Below are 25,971 nucleotides of genomic sequence, written 5' to 3'. Positions count from 1 at the left end.
GGAAGGGGGCAACGACTGGACTGTAAAAAAATAAAAGTAAAAACATTTTTAAGCAGCTATGCGGCTTCATGAAAGCAGTGGTTCCCGAATTAGTCTCAATCATAGTGTAACACACGAATGATTTGTGCCATATATCTGTATCACCAACAGTTAAACATTTTTAAGTGCAATAGAAGACTATATTAAGTCCCTGATTATACACACACACACACACACACACACACACGAGCCTGGACGCAAATTTCACGAGATTGAGTCCTTGCTGGTGACGATCTCCTTGCGGAGACCTACAAGTGTGTTGATCTGTTCGACGAGACATTCGCCCTGCCAGTTTCTGTGAACTCGGTCACCACGTTCGCGGTACCGGTGGCGAGGGATGACCTCCGAGGAACAGGGAGTGCCGACGAGTCCCGGACTTGCTAGTACTCACGGGCAGGCCCAAGACGGCTGGGGTGACTGTGACGGCTGCAGACGCAGTTGGGATTACAGGCTGCATGTCTTTTGCAGAAAAAGAACTCAGAAAGGATAACCTACAAAAGCTGTGAGCTAGTCCTGGAGACCTCTAGCCTCTCCCCAGGAGCAGGGCTCGTCCCGCCTACTGGAGCAGTAGAGCACTGCGTGCGTAGAAGGCCGCCGGGACAAGGGGGCGTGGGCAAGCTCGCAGTGCACGCCGGGAAACTCGGTCCTCCGACCCCATCTTGCTTTGCTGTCTGCAGCGGTGACCGTGGGAAAGGGCAACTGCTAGAGCCATGAAGCTCCTCAGCAGGGCCGGGTCCTTCTCGGTGAGCATGGGACGCGCGTGGGGCAGGGCTGGGGACGCTTGTCGGCCACTCAGGAGCTGGGTGCGGAGTGTGCGGCCTTGGCCTCAGGCCTGGGTCTGCCCTTCAGGTAAACCCCGCGGAGAAGCCGGCTGCCAGCGAGCCGAGGCCTGGGAGGCTCGGCGGGTCCTGTGAGCAGCCGAGAGCTAAGGCGGGGAAAGCCGAAGAGGAGGGTGGCCTGGAGAGTGGCGGAGAAACGGCTCTCGGGAGACTCCTGAAGGTCACTCGAGAAGCAGGTAGGGTGGAGGCCATCGCCACCCGGGCCGCCTGCTTACCCGACCTGCGACCTCTGCTCCTGGGTTGATCCGGAGGCGTCGGTTTCCCCAATGCGTGCGAGTTTATTAAATTCACAAACGCGGTGCGCTGCTTATCTCAGTGCCCGCACCTTCGTTCCTGTCAGTACTCAGTCCCCCCCCCATTCCTTAAGATGCTCGTTTTCTCGGGGTCCCATTTAAAGGCTTCCTCCAGGAGGGGCTCTTGATCTTTCTTCAAGTCTAGCCCTAAATTATGTAGTTGTCACTTGCGGTGGGGAGAGGAGTACCTCATGTGTCAGCACGTTATCACTCTGGAATCGTGGTTTTTCAAGAGATGAGAATGGGAAGTTTCAGCAAGGGCTAATTTGCCCCTACTAGCTGGTCACATGCGGAGCTTTTTATTCCTAACCGCCTGTTGAGAGAGTGCTTCTAGCATCTAGAGGTCAGAGGTGCAGCTAGACATCCAACCATACAACAGCAGCCCCTACAGCACAGAGTTACAACGCGGAAATGCAGGAGTGTCTGTGTTGAGAGGCGACTAGACAGTGATACACCAGGCCTGGGCATGGTGTTTCCTTGTGCTTTGTACTTACATATATGTATTGTACAAATTTAGGCTACAGTTGTATTCCTTGTGCCTAGACAGACCAACTGCTAACAGTCCTTAGAGAGCACTTTCCATGAGAATGAATTGATGTGTGTGTTATTAAAACAAAGTAGAAATTGTATGACAATTAAGAACTAAGTCTTTCCTGAAAGGAACCCAAAAGAAGCAGAAAATTTTAAACGTCACTACCCAAAAGCACAGAAGTAGAACTGTGGATTATTCGTATGTGGACTGTTAAACTTGGATGTTATGGAATTACATCTTGGGCATTCACAGCTAAAAAAAATCACAAGTGGCTGCATACACCTTATCCAGCAAACTAAAATGAAAATGGCACAGTTAATTATGATTCATAATTTACAAGCAGGACTGAAGGGGTAAAGTAGTAATTCTATGAACAGGTGAAAACCAGCAGCCAGATTAGCCCAGCGCTGACTGAGTGTTCAGCATACAGCACTCTGGGCAGTGCCGAGTAGGAGCATTATAGAACTTTACAGGTACACTTGGCAAATAATAGCAACATGTTTAGTGGATCTTAGCATCATGAAAGTATATTTGCTTGCATGTCCTAATCCTGTGAACCCTAGACATAATTGGAATATCTTAATAGCTTTATACCATTGTGTATAGTGTGTGTGTGTGTGTGTGTGTAAAGTCAGTGCATTTAGATCCATCATCCAAGTTATTACATATTATGCTGAGAATTTGTTGTTGATTTTAGCATTGTGTAGATATTCGTTCAGTAAAGCTAAAACCTTTTCTTGGTTGAATATGCCTAGTATGGCACCTAAAAGGGTGAAACTGCAGTGCAGACATTAGGGGCACTGGGAAACGATCCTTAAAGTGACCAAGGAGATGAAGGTGATTTTAGTAAAAATAAATGAAAGACTGACAAATGGAGGAAGCAGGAATGCTGAAATCTGTTTTAAAGTGTTAACAATACAACTGTCCAGAAACTTTGAAATCATCACTACTAGAAGGAACGCTTGACATTTTAATAAAATAATTAAAAGCAACAAAATAGGTATTTTTCCAAGCTCATAGAGAGCTCATTATTCTGTATAAATCACAAATCAGCACAGGTTTAAAAACGCTTCAGGCCAGGCATGTGGTATAAACCTTAGTCCCAGAGGAATCCTGAACTTAAGGTCATCCTAGGCTATGGTGCCAACTTTTTTTTCAAGAAGGGAGGGGAGAAAAGAAAAGAAAAGCTATCTACAGGGGGAAAAAATGGCTTGGGTAGACTGAATGACTAATAAATTATGAGGAGTTACTTGTCAGAGCGTCCCATGAGGGTAGAGCGTTACCTGAAACCACTGTGTCGAGTGGTGGTGCTGCTGCCTTTCTTTTACATGTAATGGACTCTTCATACGAGCACACATAACCTGACTTTGGGGGTTTTTGTTATTGTTGTTTCTTTTGTTTTGTTTTTTAGAGATTTTATTCCCTCAAAGTTGCCCCAAAGGTTAAAACTTCAGCAGCCCCTGGAGGAGTGCCTCTGCAGCCTCAGGATCTTGAGGTTAGTCCCACTGAGCAGCTTGATGGAACCCACATCCAATTTACTTAAACTCCTTCATTAAAGACAGGCATTGGTCACATCTCCACTCTGTCTTAACTACAGTTTACCAAATTACCAAATGGTTTGGTGATTGCTTCTCTGGAAAACTATGCTCCTCTGTCAAGAATTGGCTTGTTCGTTAAAGCAGGCAGTAGATATGAGGACTCCAACAACTTGGGAACCTCGCATTTACTACGTCTTGCATCTAGTTTGGTAAGTGTCTTTATTACCGTAGTGTTTGGAAATGATGTGTGATCTTGGGCCTGTAGAGAAGATAAAATATAAGAGGCTGAAGAAATGATTTAATAAAGTCTTGCTGTGCAAGCATTAGACCTGACTTCAAACACCAGCATCAGCCGGGTGGTCGAGGCGCAGGCCTTTAGTTCCAGCACAGGGGAGGCAGAGGCAGGCAGATCTCTGAGTTCCATGCTAGCCTGGTCTTCAGATCAAGTTCTAAGATAGCCAGAGCTACAGAAAAACCCTGTCTCGAAAAAAAAAACAACACCCATATAAAGAAACCAATCATAACCATGCATACCTGTACCCTTAGCAGAGATAGGCAGATCCTGTAAGGTTGCTGTCATACCAGCTAGGTCCAGAGAGCTAGCTTCAGGTTCAGTGAGAGAAGACCCCATCTCGAGAGAGAGCTTCAGAAAACACATCACAGTTTCCCCTGGCCTATTATGAGCATGTGTGTATGGGCACAAAAATAAAGGCATTGAGGTTCACATTTATAACCCAATCTCTTGGAAGGTGGAGACAAGAGGATCAAGAGTTTGAGGCTAGCCTGGACTACATGAAACCTTGTCTTAAAACAGCAAAAGCTTGAAAGCAATGTCCCTGTATTTATTTCCTTAAGCTGTTGTGTCATATTTACACTAACTGGGTGACTTAGCTCAAAGAAATATATCTTCTTACAGTTTTAAAGACTTGGAAGCCAAAGTATTACATTAAGTCAAGGCATCAGCAGAGCCATGCTGCCAGAGAGAAGAACCCTTTCTTGCCTCTTCCTAGCCTTTGGTGTTTATTGATAATTTGTTATAGTCCTCAACTTAAAGATGCGTTGCTCCAATACCTGCTTCTCTTCTCTTGTCTCTTAGCTGTCCTTCTGTCTCTCCTTGTGTCCAGATGTCCTCTTCTGAGAACACTTATCATAATGGATTGAGAGCTCCTGCTAATTCGATATGATTTGACCTTATCATTTACAAAGACCCTGTTTTCTAATAAAGTCACATTTCCAGGTTCTGTGTAGATATGAATTGTGACAGGCTGTTGTTTAACCCTGTAAAATCCCATAGTATAAAATGAGAAACCACAGAATATTGATCACAGACAATTGTTATTATCCAACTGGAAATTAGTATTAAGACATAAGAAACTAGTAGAGGAGACGCAACATTTTTTTTAATAGAAAGTGACAAAAATTGAAAAAAATAGTAATTTCTCATATACAAGTGTCTCTCTGACTCTCTTTCTCCTTTGAGATTACATTTCTCCCCTTTCCTCCTCCAAACCCTCCCATGAACCCTCCATCTCTCCTTCAAATTCATGTCTTCTTTATTTCATTAATTGTTACTATATACATTTATGTCTTGCCTGTCTATATATTCTTAAATATAACCTACTCAGACCATATGCTACATGTATGCATGTTTTTAGAGCTGACCATTTGTCACTGGACAACCAGTCTTTGTGCTCTTCCATAGGGAGGACTTTCCATCCCACTCCCAGCTTCCCTCAGTTGCCTGTAATTCTTTGTGAAGGATTGAGGCTTCGTGGACTTCCTCCTCTTTCACATGGCCACTTGTGTTGTCCTTGTTGAATCCATCTACAAAGCACTCCTGTACTTAAAGCTCAGGAAACATTGTAGTAAAGGGGATGGAAAGAATGTAAGAGTCGGGCAATCAGGGACTTTGCTGTGAGATGTGTGTCCTAGTAATGCCAGAAGCTACACCCATAAAGTCTCACCAGTACACAAGTCTCTTTAGAACAGAAAAGTCTGGTAAGCTTATATTTGCTAGTGGAATTTTTTACACAACTGTATTTTAATTAAAATCTAAACCTGGTGTGATGGCATATGGCTTGTAGTTGCAGTATCAGGGAAGCAGAGGCAAAAAGTTCATTGTAGAGTTGGAGATAAACCTGACCTGTGTAAAAGTTACAGGCCAGCCTGGACTATGTAAGGAGACTTTGTCTCCCAAAAATAAAATAACAGTATATATGTATGTGAACATACATGCAATGTGCTTTGTTGAATCTCATAATTCTTATTAAAAAGTGCCTGTTATTTAGGACCTACCTTGTAAAGTTGTGTTAGGATCTGCTAACACTTAAGACAATAGATTTTGATATAGTGTGAGGTGTGGCAGACAAGACATTGAAGAGCTATTAACAAAAGCATTCTTTCTTTTTCAAGACTACCAAAGGAGCTTCGTCTTTCAAGATAACCCGTGGAATTGAAGCAGTTGGTGGTAAATTAAGGTGTGTTGAAGAGTAACAAGAATAGAGCTGGAGAGATGACTCTGGAGTTAAAAAGGCACATTATTAACCTGAGTTGGGTTTCCCCACGCTCATGTCAGACAGATCACAACCACTATGACTCTAGTTCCAGGAGTCCAGCACCTCTGGCTCTTCCAGTCAGAAGCCTTCATGTGCACATACACCCTCACAGACACACACTTACCCATATAATTAAAAATAAAATCTTTGTGGGTAAAGGGAGCTGGAATGTTAGCTTTACAGTTTGCTGTCATTTTGTTCTTTGTATGAATAAATGATACAAACTATGTTCATACTGAACATAAGGTCCTTGAGGTTCATCCATGAGGCAAAATTTGATTACTTTTTAAGGTGGATTTATTTGGCTTTTTTTTTTAAAAAATACTTTAAATTTTTAGTTGAATATGTAGTATTTTCTGATTCAGATAATTCACTGTAACTTATTTTGAATTCAGTGTGACTGCGACAAGGGAGAACATGGCATACACTGTAGAAGGCATTCGGAGCGATATGTAAGTACTTGCGCGTTTTAGAATATCTGCTTTTATGGGGTACTAGGGACAGGTAGTGCAAACAAAGCCTACTATTATATTAAATAAAAAATTCAGTTAGAAGACGTAGGGACCAGAGAGACGTTTAGTGGATGATTAAGATTGCATACTGCTCTTGCAGTGAACCAAAATTTGGATCCTAACACCCACATCTGGAGACTCACAACTGCATGTAACTCCAGTTACAGGGGATCCGATGCCCTCTTTTAGCTTCCATGGGTCCTCAACTCAAGTTTGTAAACCTATACAGAGGCATATATACATAATAAAGTTTATTTAAACCTAAAGAAAAAATTTAATAAAAGTAGAAATAATATGCTTTTTTAAAAAAATACAAATGTTGGGGTGAGGGGGAGGAGGTATAGGATGTGGAACAGTCAAGACAGACCAGGAGGGGGATAAAGACTGGACTGTAAAAAAAGATTAAAGAATTAATCCTGGAAATCACCTAGAGCAGTAGTTCTCAACCCGAGGGTCACGACTCCTCTGCCATCAAACAGCCCTTTCACAGGGGTTGCCTAAGACCATTAGAAACACAGATATTTACATTACGATTCTCCTTTTAAAGTTGGGTGGGAAAAACATGAACAAAACATACTGTATAAGAATTGTTAATAAATAATAATAATAAAAGAACATATTCCAGGGGCTACAGAGCACTGACTGTTCTTCCAGAGGTACTGAGTTCAATTCCCAGCAACCACATGATGGCTCACAACCATCTGTAATGGGATCTGTTGCCCTCCTCTGGTGTGTCTGAAGACAGTTCTAGTGTATTCATATACATAAAATTAATAAATAAATCTTTTTAAAAGTATGTTTTAAAAAAAAAAAACATAGTCCATAATTCTTAAGATAACTTTTTTGCATTGGTATTTGTAATGTTTGATTATATTACAACTTACATTGATATTACGTTACTATTTACAGTAGTAAGATTACAGTTATGAAGTGGCATCAAAAAATAATGTTATGGTTGGAGGTCACATAGCATGAGGAACTGTATTAAAGGGCTGCAGCATTAGGGAGGCTGAGAACCACTGATCTAGAGCCAAGCAAATATTCTGTCCTTGAGCTCCCACCCAAGTCCTTGGTTTTTCAAGACAAGGTATTATTTCATGGCTCAGGCTAGCCTAGAAGAAAAAGTCCTCCAGCCTCCCCCTAGCAGCTGCCGGATTAAAAGTATGTGTCGTAACGGCAGTATGAATTGTGACTGTACCTCCTCACTGTCACCTCCTCACTGTCACTGTCACCGTCCTGCAGTGAGATCCTCATGGAGTTCCTGCTCAATGTCACCACAGCACCTGAGTTTCGCCGCTGGGAAGTAGCTGCCCTGCGCTCTCAGCTAAAGATTGACAAAGCTGTCGCCTTTCAGAATTCACAGACCCGTGAGTACACTTGCAGATCCATTCCATTGTTTCCAATATACGAGTTGTGAGAAGATCCAGTTTGTGCAGAAAAGTCTTATGTGGACTTGAAAATATCGCCCAAGTGTGCTCTGTTATTGAAGGATGGTGGACAGGTGGATAGTAGACTGTGCGTGCTGTGCTGTCTGTTCCCCCTGTGTTGGTTTGTTTGTTTTGCTTAGAACAGACCCAGCAGCACATAGCTCTACTGCTTCTACTGTGGCAGCTTACTGTTGCTGTTGTCACGGACGCCCCCTACAGGGTCCTTCCAGAGCACATCCCACATGTTTTGTCTTAGTCTTTTGCTTGTTTATTTAGAATACTGTTTTTGTCAGAGTGTATGTGTATTTCTTGGGTCTTATTTATTTTTAGAGAGAGAACAGAAAGTTGAGTAGGAAAAACATGAACAAAATGTATTTTATAAAATTGTTTTTCAATAAAAAAATTTAAGAAAAAGACTCCATAATTCTTAAAATAACATTTTTGCTTTGATATTTATAATGTTTGATTCTATAATCTTAACAGATAGCTGGCAAACCAAATCTGTAAACAAACAGTACTGGCTTTTAGACATTACATAGCTCCTGATTGGAGCAAAACTGAGCAGGTGGACCAGAATAGGAGCCAGCTATAGTGTTCTGAGTGGCACTGGGGACAAATGCAGGACTCTCAAGAAAGAACCTATGTGAGATTTAGTGAGAGGTTTGTGTGGCTGACATATCCCAGTGACACCTGTGTCACAGAGGAGTGTGGTCACACGCAGAGTTGTAGACAGGTGCCGTACTTGTCCAAGCCGACTGCTTCTCGCCATCAGGGTTCCAGTCTTTGTCTTTCTCTGACCAAACTTGTCCTGTTATATCTCCTGGCTGCTTTCACATCCACCCCTAGGATTACTAATTTAGACCAACTTCCTGATTCCTTGCCAGTGACCTTTCTGCTTTGAAAACCAAGTGAACATCCTTTAAAACAATTTGTAAGTTAGAGTCCAAAACTCTTATCTAGAATTTATAGCTTTCATCTGACCCCATCCTCTGTCTCTTACTTTTTGTTATAATTATTTTATATGCAAAAATAATGCTTATTAATGGGAACCATGTACATTTTGATACGTGTTTACATTTGTAATGTTTAAATTAGGTAAACATACCCACCTATCTCCTTGAACATTTTTCATTTCTTAGCAGTGAAGACTTCAAAGCCTTTCTTTCTAGCTGTTCCCTGCTCCTACATCTTCTCTTTCTGTCACTGATACCTGACCCTGCTTTGTCTGTTTCCTCTGCATTTTACACTCTTCACAAGTTTATACATCACCTGAGAAGTGATCATTGAGACTTTTCCAAGGTTCTCTTTCTTTTACTCTTTTCCATTTCCCACTGTCATTCCATGTGTCTAGCTGCACACTTCACTGCTAACATTGTCTTCAGAACAATTTTATTTCATAATTTTTCCCCTCAACATTTTGAGAGTGGCCGTTGTATCTGATGCCTCTCCATGTTTCTAGCAACTAGCACAGTGCTTGATTGAACAGATAAAGGGGATAGTTCCAGAGAAGGCACAGAACCCAGAAGGCAGGTGTCACAGTGCCAGGGCACCAGGACAAAGTAAGTCCAGGTGAGTGGTAAGTAGCTTTTTACTCCCAATAACTGGTGATTAACCTAAGCTTGCTGCTTTTATAGCTCCCTGTATCCTGGCAACTCTCTCATTACCCAGGGAGGGAACCCAGAAGTGAAGTCAGATTCAGATCAAATAAATTGTTCTTGTCTTACAGAGACAACTGCTCTTCTCTCTCTCTGTGTATTCTGCAGGCACAACTTTAAAAGTTGCTATAAAGTTAGGTGGTATCAAATTTCAAGTCTCTGGAAACGTCAGTCTCAAATCTGTATAGGCTTGTTGCTGTCTTTTAAAAATACTGTAGCCATCCATACATTTGAGCACCTGTTGTTTATCTTTCAGGTATCATTGAGAACTTGCATGATGTTGCCTACAAGAATGCCTTGGCTAATCCTTTGTACTGTCCTGACTATAGGATGGGGAAGATAACATCAGAGGAAGTAAGTGATAGGGCTGTGTTATGAATGCTCACTCCTAACCACCAGACCACGTTATATTAAACCTGCTGTTTCAGGATGTGTGTTGGGTTTTGTACCAACTCCTAATCTTAAGAAATCCATTCTGCTTTTTTCTTCCTGGCAAACTTGGTTTTTTGTTTTTTGGTTTTTTGGTTTTTTGGTTTTTTGGTTTTTTTTGACTAAACTTTTTAAACAGTGGTTTTTTTTTTTTAATATCTTAACTAAAAAGTTTTTATGAGTAACAAGGTCCTGAAATGAAAATCTAAAACAAGCAAAATGAGAAGAGATTGTCTTAAGGGTCTAGAGAGGTGGCTAAGTGTGTAAGAGCTCCTGCCGCACAAACATGAGGATCAGAGTTTTACACGCATGTAATCACAGCCAAGAGTGGCCACAAGCACCTGTAGTCCTCATGTTGTAGGCTTGCTGACTGCCAACCTAGCTCCAGATTCTGTAAGAGACCGTGTCGCTAAGGAATAATAAGACAAGTGATGGAGCAAGGCACCTGACACCCTCCTCTGGCCTCTGTTCATGTACACATAATGCACACGCACGCACACACACACACACACACACATATATGCGTGCGTGCATGTGCACTGAATATGTAGGGAGAAGACTTAGAGCCAAAACCAAAAACTAGCTTACATGCCAGAAGGCACTCAGTGTTCATACCTGATGTATTCTCTTCTATAGCCTTTTCTGTGTGTATGTATATTTTTTAAATAATGTAATGGTTAGATATCATAGTAAAGTATTTTATAGTTATAAATTTTAGTGCCTCTGATGACATGTATGAAATAAACCTCACTTCTCTACTTCCCATTTTGGAATTATCAATTCTTTCTAAGTATTGACTCAAGTATTGTTTCTCATTTCTAGTCTGTGATTAGAAAACTATTTAATCTTCTTGTTTGATCTACCAATCTGTAATTTAGTGTCTACCATTCTGTGGTACTTATCCAAAAAATCATAATTCATAAAGCAGGTATAGTGGTTGAGAACTATAATCCCAGCACTTGGATTGCTGAGGTGGAGGATTGCCTCAGGTTTGAGGCTACTCTGAGAAGCCAAGTGAAGATTTGTCTGGAGATGAAAAGTCATAATTCATGTCACAGGACTAGAATTGGCAGCACTTTTCACTGGACTAGCTTCCAGTGAGTTTTGAAATTTTTTTAGAAGTCAGATTCCCCTTGGTAAAGAAATGTCATAGGTATGTAAAGAGTGCTACGGGAAGACAGAGCTCTCAAGGATGTCTCACAGAATTGCTGCATAATTGTAAAAACTTAGAAACAGTTACCATCCAGCGTGGGGTGATTACTTACGCACGCTCCTGTTTTAGAATACATGCTGTTTACTCATTCGGAAACGCTAACTGAGTGCTGGTGAGACGACTGACAGGTGAAAGCTCTTGCCAATCACATCCAGTGACCTTAGTTTGATCCCACATCCCACCATGAATGAAGAGAACCGACTCCCTTAAGCTATTTGCTGACCTCCATACATTCATCATGGTACAGTCATACCCAGACTCACATACACAGTCATCATTAAAGCAATTATTTTTTTAGAAAAGAAACAAAAATATTAACAAATATGTAAACATTCCATAGCATGTTATAAATAAAGGCAATTTATGAATCAGTATAGACCAAAAATTCCCATTTAAGGCAAAAACTATTCTTGGCAATACTAGGATGCTAACTATGATAAATCCAATGCTTTCAAAGGTCATTAATGTTTTGGTTTGTTCTTTTTTTACTATTTATTTATATGAGTACAGGTAGCTGTCTTCAAACACACCAGAAGAGGGCATTGGATCCCATTACAGATGGTTGTGAGCCACCATGTGGTTACTAGCAACTGAACTCAGGCCCTCTGGAAGAGCAGTCAGTGCTCTTAACTGCTGAGCCACCTCTCATACCTCCTGCTTGTTCATCTTTTAATGTGTTCTTAGGCTAAGGGAAGTATAAGGAAAATAAAGCAGTACACGTTAGCAGTTCAGCTTCAGTAAAGAAACATCCACAGAACATCGTTGTTTGGTCCTCTAAGGCAACTCACGGATGCTTACCATTCCTTTCCACCATAGCTTCCTGATTAAAGTGGTGAAAGTTCAACTTCAGTCATTCTCTGAACCCCTCCAGTGGATCCAGTGTAGAACAGTGTATCTCTGCTTATAAACTAGTGCATATCCACTTTACCTATAAAGTGAGGGGACTTTCCCTCCCTCCCAAAGAAAGTTTCAAACCCTTGGAAGTAGTAGCGCTCATTACTCATAATTCCATGCTGGTCCTGCTTCCTGTCTGCTTAGCCTAAGGTGGTTGTGCAAACCAGGATTCCCAAATCTCAGAGTATTGGTGGCCTTGTGTGGCTGGTTGGAGAAATAAGTAGTTGGGTTTTTCTCTGTATAATAAGCTTGACTGACCTCAGACTCACAGTCTTCTGCATTGGCCTCCTCTGTTCCAGGATCACAGGTGAGCTCCAACTGCATAAAACTTGACTGTTTGAAAGATTCTAAGATTCCACCTGGAATCAACTTAATCCATCTGTACTGTGGGTACCAGAAACAGTGTTATTTTGTATTTACACTCTCTTAGACAATTCTGTAATATTTGTTGGTAACTTTAACCATTATGATAGTGACAGTCTTTATAAAAAAGCAATGTAGAAGAGGCAGACAGTGTATTTTGGCTCAGAGTTTGAAGACACTGTCTTGGCAGCAGGGCCTGACAGTGGGGGTTGAGGCAACTGGTTACTTTGCATCTGCAGTTAGGAAACAGATGGAGGAATTTGGTGCTCCACTAGCTTTCTTCTTTTTGTTCAGGCCTGGATCCCAGCCCATGGGTGTTGCCACCCACATATAGGATGGATCTTTCCATCTATTTGATAATCTGGATTAACAAATTGGTTTCAAAAATGGGTAGGGCAGACCTACCTCAAAAAACGAAAGAAAAGAAAGGAAGGAAGGAAAAAGAAACAAGGGGGGAAGTGGATAGGAGTAGTGTGGTTACAGTCGTCTGTCATAGAGTGATTATAGTGCTGTATGATTACCCATATCAAGATACAGTAGATAAGATGTACTGTTTAAAACTAAGGGCATAAACTTGGTCTCATTCTTGATTTCAAGCCAGTGTACACTGTTAATTTGTTTTTATTCATTTTTTAAATATTTTCCAATTTGCATGTCTGAAATGCGATGTATATGTTTGCATGGTTTACATGGGTACACATGTGTGCACATACATACAGAGGTTCAACACTGAAGTCAGAAATCATCCTCAATTGAGAAAGGGTCTCTTACTCAGACACAGAGCTCTAGGGATCAGTCTCTGCCACCATGCCCACCTGGCATTTCCATAGGTTCTGGGTTCCAAGCTTGGGTTTTGACACTTGAATGGCAAGTGCTTTAATCACTTTCCCCAGCCATTAATTTGGTTTAATTGAGATACTGTCTCAATTGAGATTAATTGAGATAATTGTCTTATTTAGGGTTTTACTGCTGTGAGCAGACACCATGACCAAGGCAAGTCTTATAAAGGACATTTAATTGGGGCTGGCTTACAGGTTCAGAGGTTCAGTCCATTATCTTCAAGGTAGGAGCATGGCAGCATCCAGGCAGGCGTGGTGCAGGCAGAACTGAGAGTTCTCCATCTTCATCTGAAGGCTGCTAGCAAAATACTAACTTCCAGTCAGCTAGGATGAGGGTCTTATAGTCCACACCCACGGTGCCTCACCTACTCCAAAAAGGCCACACCTACTCAAACGGGGCCATACCTTCTAATAGTGCCACTCCCTGTGCCAAGCATATACAAACCATCACAAGTTCTCACACTGTTTAAATTCAATGGTTTTATTAGAGTTTTCATCACGGTTGTAGAATCATGAGGCCGTAAGGTCTTGCTCTTTTAAGCCATAGTTTTTAGTATAAAATCACAGTGTGATGAGGCAATAGCTAATCCTTCATAGTCATCATTATGGCAGCTTTCAAACCTGGGAATGCGTTTCCTGCCATACTGCACTTGTATGGTTTTAGCCATTTGTATTTATACTGACGTAACCTAATAGCTCTTCTTTACTTCCTCAGTTACATTACTTTGTTCAGAACCACTTCACAAGTGCAAGAATGGCTCTGGTTGGACTTGGTAAGTCTGAGATTGCCTGCGTGTCAGTTTGCTTCCCAAGAGCAATTCCTTAAACTGTGGGACATATGCATAGGGCTGAACATTTTGAAAACTCTAGGAGGATAGTATATGATAGGGTTTTAATTGCTAGGTGTTTGGGAAATAAATTACAGTATTTTACTACTTCCTTTAAGGTCTTGACAGTGTTTATAAAATGTATAAGAAAGAGCATCACTAATAATTAGGAAAATTTTAATCTGCAAGATTAGCAAAAATTAAAGGCTTGGCTCTTCCCAGTATTATCTACGATTTGGAGACATATACACTGTCAAAAATTGATGGCATGCTGAGCATGGTGGCTCATGCCTTTAATTCCAGCACTCCAGAAGCAGGTAGACCTCCAAGTTTGAGGCCAGCCTGGTCTATATAGTGAGTTCTAGACCAACCAGATAGTGAGACTATCTTGGTGGAATATAAGTTGACAGCTTTTGAATATATCTATTAAAGGTTCTTTTATTTTGGATTCTATATAGCCACTTACCAAGTGTGCTACTTATATATTACAAAGTTTGTCTTTTCACTCTTGATTGCCCTTCAGTGTACAATGCAAGATTCCAACAGCTACTAGAAACATGCTAATGTCTATTAAAAAGATATTGGTTGGATAAATGATATATTCATCAATTGGGATATTTTATAACCGTTTCTGACTACTTAGTTACAAAATATGGAAGACAATTTAGAAACATTAAAGACAATAATAGCACTTTTAAAATAGGGTCTTGGGATGTAGCTCAGTAGAAAAACTTGTGTCTAGCCTGCTTGGGACCTTAGATTTCAGCCTCTGGCACCATAAAAGAATAAAAGTGAGCTGGATAGTGGTGGTGCACACCTTTAATCCTAGCGCTCAGGAAGCAGGGACATGTGGATCTCTGAGTTCAAGGCCAGCCTGGTCTACAGAGTGAATTCTAGGACAACCAGAGCTACATAGAGAAACCCTGTCTCAAAGAAAATTAAAAAGGTGAAAAAAACCAATATATACCAGTAACTATACAGGAAAACATCTAGATGAGTGTAATAGTTAGTAATAAATTGTAAACTGATAGCAAGAAGATTCATGTTTTCTTTGCTGTTTACATCTGTAATATGTGGGTACTTTTGGATTTAAATAATGTATTAGTATGTGTGTGTAAATGATTAGCAGCTGAGCACACGCCATCAACACCACATGTGTGGTCAGAAGACAGACAACCCTTCCACCCTCAGGTGGGTCCCAGGAGCCAGCCATGGCCTCCAGAGTGGTGTGGTGCTTTTTCCTGCTGATCCGTCTTGAAGCCTGGCTTGTGTTTAAGAATTACGTCTTTTAAAACAAGGAAAAACAGAACCTTTATAATTGTATTGTAGAAATATTGACTTTATCTTTGTTTTTGCTTCCATTGAAACAGGTGTGAGTCATTCTGTCTTAAAGCAGGTTGCTGAACAATTTCTCAACATGAGGGGTGGCCTTGGTTTAGCTGGTGCAAAAGCCAAATACCGTGGAGGTAAGTGTTCTTTCTCCTGCGCGTTTCTCTTCAGATATAGCATGTTGGGGCAGGATTGGCTTGATTGTTACTACCAAGCCATGTCAGTACACAAGAAAAGAAGTAGATGGCTCAGGTGTTATGGGAAACAAGCTTTGAGTGGGGATACCTGGTAAACCACATACCCTAACCTTAGTTAATTACTGTCATAAAGAATACTGATGAGTAAAACCAATAATAATAAGATTTTTTTTTTTACTCCTCCCACCTTACATGACCCAGGTGAAATTAGAGAGCAGAATGGAGACAATCTGGTCCATGCTGCTATTGTTGCAGAAAGTGCTGCCATTGGAAATGCAGAAGCAAATGCATTCAGTGTACTTCAGCATCTTCTTGGTGCTGGACCACATATCAAAAGGGGCAACAACACCACCAGTCTCCTGAGCCAGAGTGTTGCCAAAGGAAGTCAACAGCCTTTTGATGTGAGTCTGAGCAGTCAATGTCTCCTGTTTTAGCTTCCAGAAACATGTTACTTGTGATACAGTCATGATCATCTATTAATGATAGTCTGATTTTAAAATTTAAGATGAACAATTATAAGCTTATTGGGTGGCTCAAACCTGGTATCATTCCACCACACTAGAAACAAAGGGAAGGTAAATGCTTACCTTGCAGGCTTAAGGACCTAAATTCAGTCCCCAGAAACCATGTAAAAAGGCTAAGAGCGGTGGATGGCACATGCTTATAATCCCAGTGCTGGAGGGGTGGATCTAGGTTGATCTCTGGGGCTCCCTGGCCAGTCTCCTTGCCTACTAGGTGAGTTCCAGGCCAGTAAGAGACCTAGTCTCAAAAGCCAAGGGAGTCATTGTGTGACAGAAGATACCAAAGCCTCTACACATGCATACACAAGATCGCATATGCACAGTTATATACAAGTACATGAGATATATAAAGAAAGAAAATGTTAATAAAAGAAATGCTTCATTGTCCTTATTTCCCTAGCTATAACTAGTATCTTCCTCTCTGTTTCTGTTCCTGTGGCTGTTTCCTAAGTTTTGCTGTTCATTGTTTTACAAGCAAGTGGCCATAAAAAAACATTGAATTGTTTACAGATACATACCTCCATCTTGAGATTAAATTAATACAATAATGATGACATTAAGAACAAGAGGTACTGGAGACATGGCTTAGCAGTTAAGAGCACTGACTGCTCTTCCAGAGGTCCTGAGTTCAATTCCCAGCAACCACATGGTGGCTCACAACCATCTAGAATAGACTCTTATGCTCTTTTCTGTTATGAAATAGAGTGTACACAGAGAGAGAGAGGTGTGTGTGTGTGTGTGTGTGTGTGTGTGCATGCATGTGTATACTATTTTAAAAAACGAGCCTCATAATAACTTTTGGGTGGTGGTGGTGGTGGTTGTTTGAGACAAGGTCTCATATGTTCCAGATTGGTCTCAAAACTTGCTATGGCTGAAAATGGCTGTGATCACCTAATATTCTTGCCTCTACCTCCCAAATGATAGGATTACAAGTGTGTGCCACCATGCCTATGTAAACTTTTGATGCTTTTATGATGGGAAAATGTTTTCAAAATGTGATATTTGCGTCAGGAATGTTTGAAATGTCAACCAGTCACGGTGGCATACTCTTGTAATCTCAGCACTTGGAAGGTGAAGCAGGGAACATCAGGAGTTCAAGGCTAGCCTGCACTACATAACAAGACCCTGCATCAAGTGAGAAGGAAAAAGAAAATGTGAAATGTCAACCAAGTATTTATAATTACTTACTTTAGTCTGTCTTTAAAAGACAATACATGAGCTGAGAATGATGGTTCACATCTGTAATCCTAGAGCATGCAGGGTTGAGACAGTAGTGGTAGAAGTTCAGCACCCCTACGTAGGAGTAATAAGTTTGAGGCTAGCCCAGACTACATGGCATCCTGTCTCAGAAAGAAAGACAGACAGAAATGTACTTGGGATCAAAGGCATGTGCTGCCACCACCCAGGTAAACCAGTGATTCTTCAACTTCACTGTGCATAAGAATCATCTAGAACATAAGTCTGAAATGTGGACTTTTCAGACTGTATTCACAGAGACATGAATTCATAAATCTGTTTCAAGAACCTGAAAATCAGGGCTGGAGAGACGGCTCAGTGGTTAAGAGCACTGATGGCTTCTCTTCCAGAGAACTGAGGTTCAATTTCCAGCACCCACATGGCAGCTCACAACTGTCTGTTACTCCAATTCCAGGGAATTCGACACCTCATACAGGCAAAACTCCAATGCATAAGAAATAAAAATAAAGAAATTATTTATTTTAAAAAATAATCTAAAAATCAGTTAAATCAGTTGAGTGGTGGTGGTACATGCTTTTGATCCCAGCACTTGGGACATAAGTGGATCTCTGAGTTCAAGTCCAGCTTTGTCTACAGAGATTTAGGACAGCTGGGGCTATACAGAGAAACACTGTCTTGAAAAAAAAACAAAAACAAAAACCCTGAAAACCTTTTATCTTTTAACAACTTAGGTGATACTCTGTGCATTCAAGGTCCACCTCAGGATTTTGGAACTTGACTCACCCTAGCTGTTATGAGCTAAATTTCTTACTACCTTAACTGGCTATAGCTACTAGGCCAAATCTGTGTCTAGCCCTTTGCCTTTAGTTTATGGAAGTGCAAGGAAATTGGTGAGCCAGATGGTACCAACAGCAAAATAAAGAAATGCAGTCTGTCCGACTGCAGCCCACATCTCTGTCACTGTATGCTGCAGTTACATGTGTGCTGCCTTTACTCATCAAGAGAAGTTTTGAAAAGCCCAATAAAGAGGAAGGTTTAAATGACACGAAATCCTCTAAACTTTGTGGTTCTGAAGAGATAATCTGCAGGACATTTCAGCCCCTGCCAGAATTGAGTAAATTACTGTGTTTTGTCTATAATTTTTATCCAAATAATCTTGGGAAATTGTGATCTCTTCTACCTGAAAAAATACTATACAGTAAAGTTACATTATATTTCAGGTTTCTGCATTTAATGCCAGTTACTCAGACTCTGGGCTCTTTGGAATTTACACTATTTCCCAGGCTGCAGCTGCTGGAGAGGTAAGTTACTAATTCATTACCTTCTAAAGCTTTTCTCCCATTGCTGTGGTTTTAGTTAAATGGGAAATATCTAAGTGCCATGCTTTGTCATAGATCTTTATGGTCTGATATAATTGAATTGTCTGTTACTTGAAAAACTTCACAAAGTGTATATTAATGCTTACAGAAAGGGGAAATGCATACTTTGGTTCTTCTTAAATATGTGATTCTGACATCTGTATTTCAGAATCCCGGACAGGTCAAGTCCAGGATGCGTATTTGTAGGCTTCCTTGTAGAGATGATAGAGTGCTTCCTTGTAATGTGTGGGGCCCTGGATTTAGTCAGCATTGTCATACAAACCGGGTGTGGTGGCATATTTCTGGTACCAGGTAGGAGGCAGGAAGATCAAATGCTACATAATGAGTTCTGGGATACATGAATCTTTATCTCAAAAATACACACAGAGAGGAGGAGAAGACACTCAGCTGAGGTTCTGGGCAGCAACACAGTTTGGAGGTGTGGAGGGAACAGGAAAGCAAGAGAAAACGGTATTGAGTGCAAAGGCGTGAGAGGTTGGTGGAGGCTGGAAGAAGAGGGCGAGCAGTTTTTATACTCAAAGTTTTAAGTTGAAGGAAGCATTTGTGAAGGTAGATTCAGCAAATACAGGATATAGAAAATGATAAATGGTTCAAGTTTGAGAAAGAAGGAGCAAGTGTAACCTAGAACACAGGCATTTTAGTTCAGCGACAAAAGCCAATGCTGAGTCACACATGAGAGAAAGAGAAACTTGAAATTAAGAGACTTGAGAAGTGAATGGCTAGAAGCAGAGAATGGGCCTGCAGCAGTGTCTGGGTCTCCTTTAATAGTGACCCTGGATTCTCATACGAGAACCATCCAGGTTTGGGTTATAAGTTTTCTTCATTGGCATTCACTCCCCTGACAGGAAAATGAAGGAGGTGGGGAGTAGGACTCATGCCAGGTCAGAGTCCTGAAAGCGGGCAAGTTAGAGCAAGGAAGAAGATAGGAAGTAGTTGAAAAGATTGACAGGAGTTACTGAAGGGATGACTGAGGAGTGTGGGCCAGTTTTCCAAGGCACTGGGGCTTGGAACAACAGGTTGGAGGAAGTGAACAGTGGAGGCGTTAGAGATCTTACTAAAGCGGGGGTTAGGGATGTGACTAGAGTGAGGCTGGGCTTTGGAATTGGAGACTTTGAGGGGACTGTCTAACCTTAGGCAGTTCTGCCTTATGTTCAAGACTGGAATTGTGGCCATGGAAGTGGGTAACAAATATGGAAAGGAAGTCAAAGTCTTAGATTTTAGGTCGTTATACAGAACAATAAGCCACAAGTCCAGAAAGATGCCAGGACTGAGGTGGAGAACATCCTAATTTGTTTGTTCTGCAAATATGTACCAAGTAGCCACATCAATGGAACTTTGGATTCTTTCGATTTCTCTTTTGATTACCGGACTCTGATGTGCAAGCCTTCCAGGTTAGCTGTGTTTGTGTGTATTCCTAGTAACATGGAGTCTCTTCCATCTTCCTCAAGGAAGAGGCACCATTTTCTTCCATTCTCTGCCCTATGCTTAAGATTTGTAAGAAGCTTGGTGGATACTGTTGGTTTTATCATTGTACATCACATAGGTGTGTATAAGTGCAGCTTCATTCTCAGTACTGCGACAGTCAGCGTTTAAAGGAAAAGGCTTTATTTTGTCTCACAGTTTCACTTTCTCATGGTAAGGAGGGTGTGATGGTGAAGTCACAGAGACAGCTCCTCACTTCTTCTGGATTGAGATGCAGAAAACAGGGCCAGGAGCAGAGCCAGCTGAATCCCTCCAGGCCCAGCACGAGTGACTGTTACTAGATTATGTCCTAAGTGCTGTGCAACCTCTCAGAGTAGCACACCAGCTACATGGTGCACATGGTGCACGTGGTGACCAGAGAATTCCCCATGAACACTAGAACTTCCTGTTGTATTTTTGCCTCAGTACAGGAATGTTGATTACCTCAGGAGACCCAGGCTCCGGCCACTGATAACTTTTTACTTGTCTGCCCTAGGTTATCAATGCTGCCTACAACCAAGTCAAAGCAGTTGCTCAAGGAAACCTTTCCAGTGCAGATGTCCAAGCTGCCAAGTAAGTTTCTATGTTTGTATATTATGTATTTCATAGTTCAGTTATTTAAAAGCTGATTCAAAAACAAACAAACAAACAAAAAAAAAACAAAACTATATGCTCAGAGTGAAGAAACAGCTCAGTGGTTAAGAGCACTGGTTGCTCTCCCAAAGGACCCAGGTTCAAATCCTAGCATGCACATGGCAGTTTACAACTGTCTATAATCCCCACTTCTGGGAGATCTTACACTCTCCCACAGGCATATATGGAGGTGGAACACCAAAGTAAATAAAATTTTAAAAATTAAAAAAAATACTATATGCTCATTAGAATTAAAAAGTAAAGAACAGTATTAACAAGTTAAGGAAAGGCTCAGTGGTAGAGACTGCCATATATGTACAGGACATGGGTTCTAATCCCATCTCTACAGAAATAACCCTTGTTTTCCTACTTACTGTTTTTTTTTTTTTTTTTTTTTTTTGAGACAGGGTTTCTCTGTGTAGCCCTGGCTGTCCTGGAACTCACTTTGTAGACCAGGCTGGCCTGGAACTCAGAAATCTGCCTGCCTTTGCCTCCCAAGTGCTGGGATTAAAGGCGTGCGCCACCATGCCCAGCCATTCTTCTTTTTAAAAAGAAATTAGGGGCTGGAGAAATAGATGGCTCAGCAGTTAAAAATGTTGGCTGTTATTTATAATAGCCAGAAGCTGGAAAGAACCCAGATGCCCCTCAACAGAGGCATGGATACAAAAAATGTGGTTCAGCCGGGCGTGGTGGCGCACGCCTTTAATCCCAGCACTCGGGAGGCAGAGGCAGGTGGATTTCTGAGTTCGAGGCCAGCCTGGTCTACAAAGTGAGTTCCAGGACAGCCAGGGCTATACAGAGAAACCCTGTCTCGAAAAACCAAAAAAAAAAAAAAAAAAATGTGGTTCATTTACACAATGGAGTACTACTCAGCTATTAAAAAGAATGAATTTATGAAATTCCTAGGTAAATGGTTGGACCTGGAGGGCAATATCCTGAGTGAGGTAACCCAATCACAAAAGAACTCAAATGATATATACTCACTGATAAGTGGATAAGTCCAGAAACTTAGAATACCCAAGATATAAGTTACAATTTGCAAAACACATGAAACTCAAGATGAATGAAGACCAAAATGTGGACACTTTGCCCCTTCTTAGAATTGGGAACAAAACACCCATGGAAGGAGTTACAGAGACAAAGTTTGGAGCTGTGATGAAAGGATGGACCATCTAGAGACTGCCATATCTAGGGATCCATCCCATAATCAGCCTCCAAACGCTGACACCATTACATACACTAGCAAGATTTTGCTGAAAGAACCCAGATATAGCTGTCTCTTGTGAGACTACGCCGGGCCCAGCAAACACAAAGTGGATGCTCACAGTCAGCTATTGGATGGATCACAGGGTCCCCAATGGAGGAGCTAGAGAAAATACCCAAGGAGCTAAAGGGATCTGCAACCCTATAGGTGGAACAACATTATGAACTAACCAGTACCCCGGAGCTCTTGACTCTAGCTGCATATGTATCAAAAGATGGCCTAGTCGGTCATCACTGGAAAGAGAGGCCCATTGGACTTGCAAACTTTATATGCCCCAGTACAGGGGAATGCCAGGGCCAAAAAGTGGGAGTGGGTGGGTAGGGGAGTGTTGGGGAGGGTATGGGGGACTTTTGGGATAGCATTGGAAATGTAAATGAGGAAAATACCTAATAAAAAAATGTTGGCTGTTCTTCCAGAGGACCCAGATTTAATTCCTATTAGCAGCTACATTACAACTTAAACCATCTATGAATCCAGATTCAGAGATTCTTCACACAGACATACATGCAGGCAAAATACTAATCAATGTGCATAAAATAAAAATTAAGTAATTTTTATATTTACTTTATGAGTATTTTGCCTGTTTGGCATGTATGCAAGTGCACAATGTATGTGCATTGTGCCCTCAAGGGGTCAGAAGAAGGTGTTGGATCCCCAGGATCCAGTGACTGTGACCCTCTGTGTAAGCACTAGGAACCAAACTCAAGCCTCTGCAAGAGCAACAAGTGCTCTTAGCCACTGAGCTGTCTCCAGCCCATTCTTTCCTATGTGTGGCTTACCCGTGCATGTCTGTACTTGTATGGGAGTCAGGACAACTGGAAGTAGCTGTTCCCTCTTCCTACCATGTTGGTTCCAGGGACTGCATTTGGGTTGTTATGTTTGGTAGCAAGCACCTTCACCCTCAGTGATTCACATCTAGTATAGACACTCCAATGCCTTTGAAGATGTGTTTGTAAGGAATTACAATTTCTTTATGGCATACTTGTGAATTAAGTCTGTCTGTTTCATTTCAAAATGAAGCTTTTGTATCCATGTTTAAGCCATGGGCCATAGAAGACGTTGTATTGTATCATACTTTCCCACCTGACTTATCCATCATGCCCCTCCCTCGTTGAGATAAATCCCAATTGAGTAATGGGATTTAGTGGTGGTGGTGTGTGTGTGTGTGTGTGTGTGTGTGTGTGTGTGTGTGTATTATCAGCCAGGTGGATGGGACGTTAAGAGTCACGTAAGTAGACATATTCTCTTACTAGAATTGCCTGCCTTGGGGGCTGGAGAAATGGCTTAGTGGTTGAAAGCACTGGTTGCTCTTGCAGAGGCCCTAGGTTCAATTCCCAGCACCTATATGGCGGCTCACAGCTGTGATTCCAGGTCCAGGGATCCAACACCCTCACACAGACAGACCTGCAGGCAAAACACCAATGGACCGAAAATAAAATTTTTGAGGAAAAAAAAAACTAGTTGAGAGAGAGAGGGAGGGAGGGAGGGAGGGAGGGGGAGAGAGAGAGAGAGAGAGAGAGAGAGAGAGAGAGAGAGAGAGAGAGAGAGAGAGAGATACCTGCCCCAGTGGTGTAGTGCACACCTTTAATCTCAGCACTCAGGAGATCCCAGGTGGGTCTCTTAAGTTTGAGGTCAGCCTGGTCTACAGATTGAGAGAAACTCTTCTCAAAAAAAGAGAGAGAGAGAGAAATGCCTAGAAAGGAGGCTGGAGACATGGTTCAGTTGTTAAAAGCTCTGGCTGCTCTTTCAGAGGACTGAAGTTCAATTCCCAGCACCACAGCTTAGCTGTCTCCAACTCCTGTTACAGGGAATCTGACTCCCGCATGTAGGCAAAACTCAAATGTACATAAACAAAGGAAAAAGAAATACCTGGAAAATTAAAAAATATAATCATAGCTGGACATGGAGGTACACACTTTTAATCCTAGCACTCAGGAAAAAGAGGCAGGCAAATCTAAGTTTAAAGCCAGCCATAGTGAGTTCATAAATTAAAAGTTGCTTCATGATTAAAACTCACCTTAAAAGTCTTAAGCTCTACTCCAAAATCAAAGGACAACCTGTTGAGTGTTGAGAGCTGTTTTATATTGGCACCTTCCAAGTAGAGCTGCATTGCTGAAGTAAGGTCTAGTTTGAAATACATTTACTGTCTTGCTGTTGGGGACAGGTGGGGGATGGAGGAGAGGGGGAAATAAAACTGACATCTGCCTTTTATTGGACAGGAACAAGCTGAAAGCTGGATATCTAATGTCTGTGGAGACGTCAGAGGGCTTCCTGAGTGAAATTGGGTCACAGGCTCTAGCTGCAGGTTCTTATATGCCACCTTCTACCGTCCTTCAACAGATTGACTCCGTGGCTGATGCTGATGTTGTAAAGGTAAGCAGATGAGATCCATTTCAGCTTAGACCTGGTGACCCACTTTCAGAGTAACTGCATCAGCTTCCTTGGGGCCTGTGTTGGTGCAGAGCAGGAGTTTCCCACCATCTACAAACAGCTTCCCTAGCCACTTGGGTGGATGTGTCTTCCCCATTCAAGCAGATGCCCATCTTGAACCAGTTTAAACTCTTGGAGGTCAGGCCGATGAGTGACTTCCCAAGTTTCATGGCCACTTCTCCTTCTCAACCCAAGAAGCCCCATGCCAGTCCTTAACCATGCACACGCTCACAGTGTCCACATTCTACCAACCTAAGACCTTCTCTTGCTAGTTTCCTCACCGGTCTTAAATAGTATTATTTCCTATAAGATCTGAGTTGTTTGTTACATCCAGGTAGTGGTGGTAGAGGCAGGTGCGTCTCTGAGTTGGAAGTGTACAGAGTGAGTTACAGAACAGCAGGAGCTACACCTTGTCTCGAAACACCAAAAAAAAAAAAAAAAAAAGAGAGATTGAGTTGTTTGAGTACTAATAAAGTGAACTCTGCTGTAAATCTCCCGTCAGTGGTGCTTCTGCAGTAAAGACACCTCCCCCTTTACTGTAGGTGTCTTAACCATCCTCTCACCATTGTGTGGTGACAGTGGGGTAGAATCAAGTCTGCTTTTAGTTAGATACTCCCCCTGCCTGCATTTCAGTTGGCCCAGAATTCATTCTGATAGCATCTAAAAAGTACACTTATGTGTAAGGGCTGTGTGAATCCTTGCTCACCCGCCTCTACCACCTTCTCTCTTGCATCAGAAAAGCTAGCCTGGGATAACATAAGAGCTCTTGCTCTACATAGTCCTGCCCTGTGCTATTACACTTAACATAACCTTAGATTTTGAAATAATGACATGGAGAAAATACCAGAACAGCCCGGCATGGTAACAGATGCCTGGAGCGGCCCGGTGTTCTGGAGGCTAAAGAGAGAAGATGGGGAGTTTCAAGCAGCCTGGACTACATGGTCTCTCAGTACCACCACAGCCCCTCTTCCACAATAAATATGTTAATGATGACAGCATTTTGATTAACCCAGGCCTGTTACCATTGTGATACAAAACAAAGTGCAGCCTACCAGTGGCCATTCTCCCTGGTTTTGAATGGCAGTGGGGTTTTTCTGCCAGACGGTTCTCATCTGTTTGCTTAGTTGCACATGCGATGCTGTTCACATTCAGAATAAAACACCGGCTATCTCACAGTTAATTGCCTTATGAGGCTGTATTACGGAATTGCTGTCTTAGAATGGCTTGTCCATAAACTCAAAATATATGGTTTATCTATTTGGTGATAACATTATTTAACTCTCTCTGTTTTATTTAAGGCTGCAAAAAAGTTTGTTTCTGGCAAGAAGTCAATGGCATCGAGTGGAAACTTGGGACATACGCCTTTTCTCGACGAGTTATAACACATGCGTGTATTTAAAGCTCAGCCCAGACCAGCAAGCACATCAGAGTTAGGTCTCTTAATTATTAATTAATGTTAATTCAACATTTTCTCAATGAAGTAAAAAAAAAAAACTTAAAAGCATAGTGACTCCCAGCTGTCCCAGAGTCAATAAAGCATTGTGTGTAAATGTTCCTCTTGCGTTCTTTCTAAGCAGTCAGCAGGTATTTATTAAATGCTTTAAA

At 41.7% G+C, this 25,971-nt stretch overlaps 1 protein-coding gene across 1 annotated transcript; it reads left to right on the top strand.

The window, feature by feature from the left end:
• The first annotated feature begins 648 nt into the window (after positions 1–648).
• Positions 649–25,920, top strand: Uqcrc2 (ubiquinol-cytochrome c reductase core protein 2). The gene is made up of 14 exons (XM_021167181.3): positions 649–782; positions 3,115–3,198; positions 3,301–3,450; positions 5,654–5,718; positions 6,192–6,248; positions 7,551–7,675; positions 9,647–9,744; positions 13,844–13,901; positions 15,326–15,421; positions 15,683–15,882; positions 18,420–18,500; positions 20,536–20,612; positions 24,156–24,309; positions 25,665–25,920. Exons 1-14 carry the CDS (start codon positions 750–752, stop codon positions 25,746–25,748), a joined length of 1,362 nt encoding a protein of 453 aa, XP_021022840.1. The 5' UTR covers positions 649–749; the 3' UTR covers positions 25,749–25,920.
• Positions 25,921–25,971: the final 51 nt, after the last annotated feature.

This window comes from Mus caroli, unplaced genomic scaffold, assembly GCF_978045245.1.
Source record: "Mus caroli unplaced genomic scaffold, Mus_caroli_1 scaffold_8, whole genome shotgun sequence".
In the NCBI taxonomy this organism is placed as follows: Eukaryota; Metazoa; Chordata; class Mammalia; order Rodentia; family Muridae; genus Mus; species Mus caroli.
Note: the sequence above shows the minus strand (reverse complement) of the source record. Positions and strands in the feature narration are given on the sequence as shown.

Excerpts from the sequence above, each read along its gene's own strand:
- Uqcrc2 (XM_021167181.3), top strand. The coding sequence starts at position 750 with ATGAAGCTCCTCAGCAGGGCCGGGTCCTTCTCG. Across the intron at positions 13,902-15,325 it reads AATGGCTCTGGTTGGACTTG|GTGTGAGTCATTCTGTCTTA; the intron begins GTAAGTCTGAGA and ends CCATTGAAACAG. Across the intron at positions 20,613-24,155 it reads GCAGATGTCCAAGCTGCCAA|GAACAAGCTGAAAGCTGGAT; the intron begins GTAAGTTTCTAT and ends TTTATTGGACAG.